At 57.2% G+C, this 2,150-nt stretch overlaps 1 protein-coding gene across 1 annotated transcript; it reads left to right on the forward strand.

The window, feature by feature from the left end:
- Positions 1 to 816: 816 nt before the first annotated feature.
- LOC124649315 (geranylgeranyl pyrophosphate synthase 7, chloroplastic-like) lies at positions 817 to 1,944 on the forward strand. The gene has a single exon (XM_047188965.1). It carries the CDS (start codon positions 865 to 867, stop codon positions 1,942 to 1,944), a length of 1,080 nt encoding a protein of 359 aa, XP_047044921.1. The 5' UTR covers positions 817 to 864.
- The last annotated feature ends 206 nt before the right edge of the window (positions 1,945 to 2,150 follow it).

A 2,150-nucleotide genomic window follows, 5' to 3' on the forward strand; every position in this document is an offset into this window, starting at 1 on the left:
ACCAATTTATGAGGCCACGGGTCGACCCATATAAAAATAGGCAGTGGCCTCGTTGGCCCAATGGGTATTTCGGGTCGACCTAAATTTTTAATAGTGTATGTTGCTTTCTCTTATGCATATGCCTCATATGCTAATAGATGTGCAGTTGAAAGTAAAAGGATAAAATTATTTTTTTCCGAGTCAAGCAACTCTAGAGACTAGGCGTTATACCTACATCATACGTACATGCTATTAGAGTTCAGCTGGCTCGCTAGGATGATCAACATGTCTATGATTTATGTACAACGCCTAGCTAGCTAGGTAGGATCGATCAGCTAGCGTGTGTACTCGCACGTCTTGCCGGAAGACCAGCCCGAGCCATTGACGTATTCTTCGCAAGCTGGCCATCTGCTGGACCTAGAGGTGAGTAAGTAGAACATGTCAGACGACGAGCTGAATGAAGAACGATGGTGAGCGGGAGGCAGACAGAAATAGATCAGCGGGAATGCAACTAGCATGAGATGAGATAGCAAAGTGGGCTGGCCCTGCTGACCCAACGGGTCATTCAAAGTCGGCCTTGTTGACCCAAATTCCGTTCGAGACTGACCCACCCGATCCATTGGCCCTGAATTTTTGGGTCGGGCCAGTGACCCAGCGGATCGACCCGGCTCAATCCCATCCTGAGGTCAGCCCCATGTGTTTGAAGAAAGAAGAGCGTTTTCGAAGAAGTCTGTGCGTGCGACGGCTCGTCAACATTTCTTCCGCCGGAACTTACCTCGTACTTCCTATATATACCAGAAATCTACGCCGACCACGAGTAGATCCCCAGCACATTTTCTTCCACCGCTGCCTCAGTACGCCCCCTTACGCTCTCTACTCGCACCAATGGCCAAGGTCGTGCCCTTTCTCGTCCACCATGTCACCCCGTCGCCTAGTCTCAAGCTCCATTTTTCTCCAAGAAACGCTTCCCTCCAATTCCATGCTAGGCATTCCACCACCAGCGTACGGTGCGCTGTGCCGACTCCGACGAGCAACACCCCCATCACCAACCCCACCGAGTCACAGGGTGAGGATCTTTTCAGCTTCGACAGGTACATGGCGTCCAAGGCCGTGACCGTGAACGACGCGCTCGACCGCGCTCTGCCGCTCGTGCAGCCCGAGGGCCTCAGCGAGTCCATGCGCTACTCGCTCCTCGCGGGCGGCAAGCGCGTGCGCCCCATGCTCGCGATCGCCGCTTGCGAGATGGTGGGCGGCGACGAGGCTGCCGCCACGCCGGTGGCCTGCGCCGTCGAGATGGTCCACACCATGTCGCTCATCCACGACGACCTCCCGTGCATGGACGACGACGACCTCCGGCGCGGATGCCCCACGAACCACGTCGCCTTCGGAGTCAGCACCGCGCTCCTCGCGGGAGACGCGCTCCTGTCCCTCTCGTTCGAGCACATCGCCCGGGGCTGCGTGGAGCACGGCGTGCCGGCCGACCGCGCGCTCCGCGCCGTGGCGGAGCTCGCCAACGCCGTGGGCACGGGTGGGCTCGCTGCGGGGGAGGTGGTGGACCTGGCCAGCGAGGGCGCGGACGTCGGCCTGGCCACGCTGGAGTACATCCACATACACAAGACGGCGCGGCTCCTGGAGGCCGCGGCGGTGTGCGGAGCCATCGTCGGCGGAGCCGGCGAAGAAGATATCGAGAGCATCCGGCGGTACGCGCGTTACGTCGGGCTGCTGTTCCAGGTGGTCGACGACGTGCTGGACGTGACGCAAACATCCGAGCAGCTGGGGAAGACGGCCGGGAAGGACCTGGCGACCGACAAGGCGACGTACCCGAAGCTGATGGGCGTGGACGGGGCGCGCGCATACGCCGCCGAGCTTGTGGCGAGCGCCGAGGCAGAGCTAGACCGGTTCGACCATGCCCGCACCCAGCCGCTGCGCCACCTCGCGCGATTTATTGCCTACAGGCAGAACTGAGCCTGAGCGCATATGGGCGGGTTTAAAAATGACCTGGCAATATATTTATCGTAAAATGTTCCTACCATTCGAGTAATAAAAAAACTGTTCAATTCTTCTTTTTGCGGGTTCAATCCGAGTGAAATATATTTCCCCAAACTCTATTAGGACATAAAACACGTATGAATATTATCATTCACGTTTAGTTTGGTAAAACGGTTTATTTT

The sequence above is a fragment of the Lolium rigidum genome, chromosome 4 (genome assembly GCF_022539505.1).
Source record: "Lolium rigidum isolate FL_2022 chromosome 4, APGP_CSIRO_Lrig_0.1, whole genome shotgun sequence".
Classification (NCBI taxonomy): Eukaryota; Viridiplantae; Streptophyta; class Magnoliopsida; order Poales; family Poaceae; genus Lolium; species Lolium rigidum.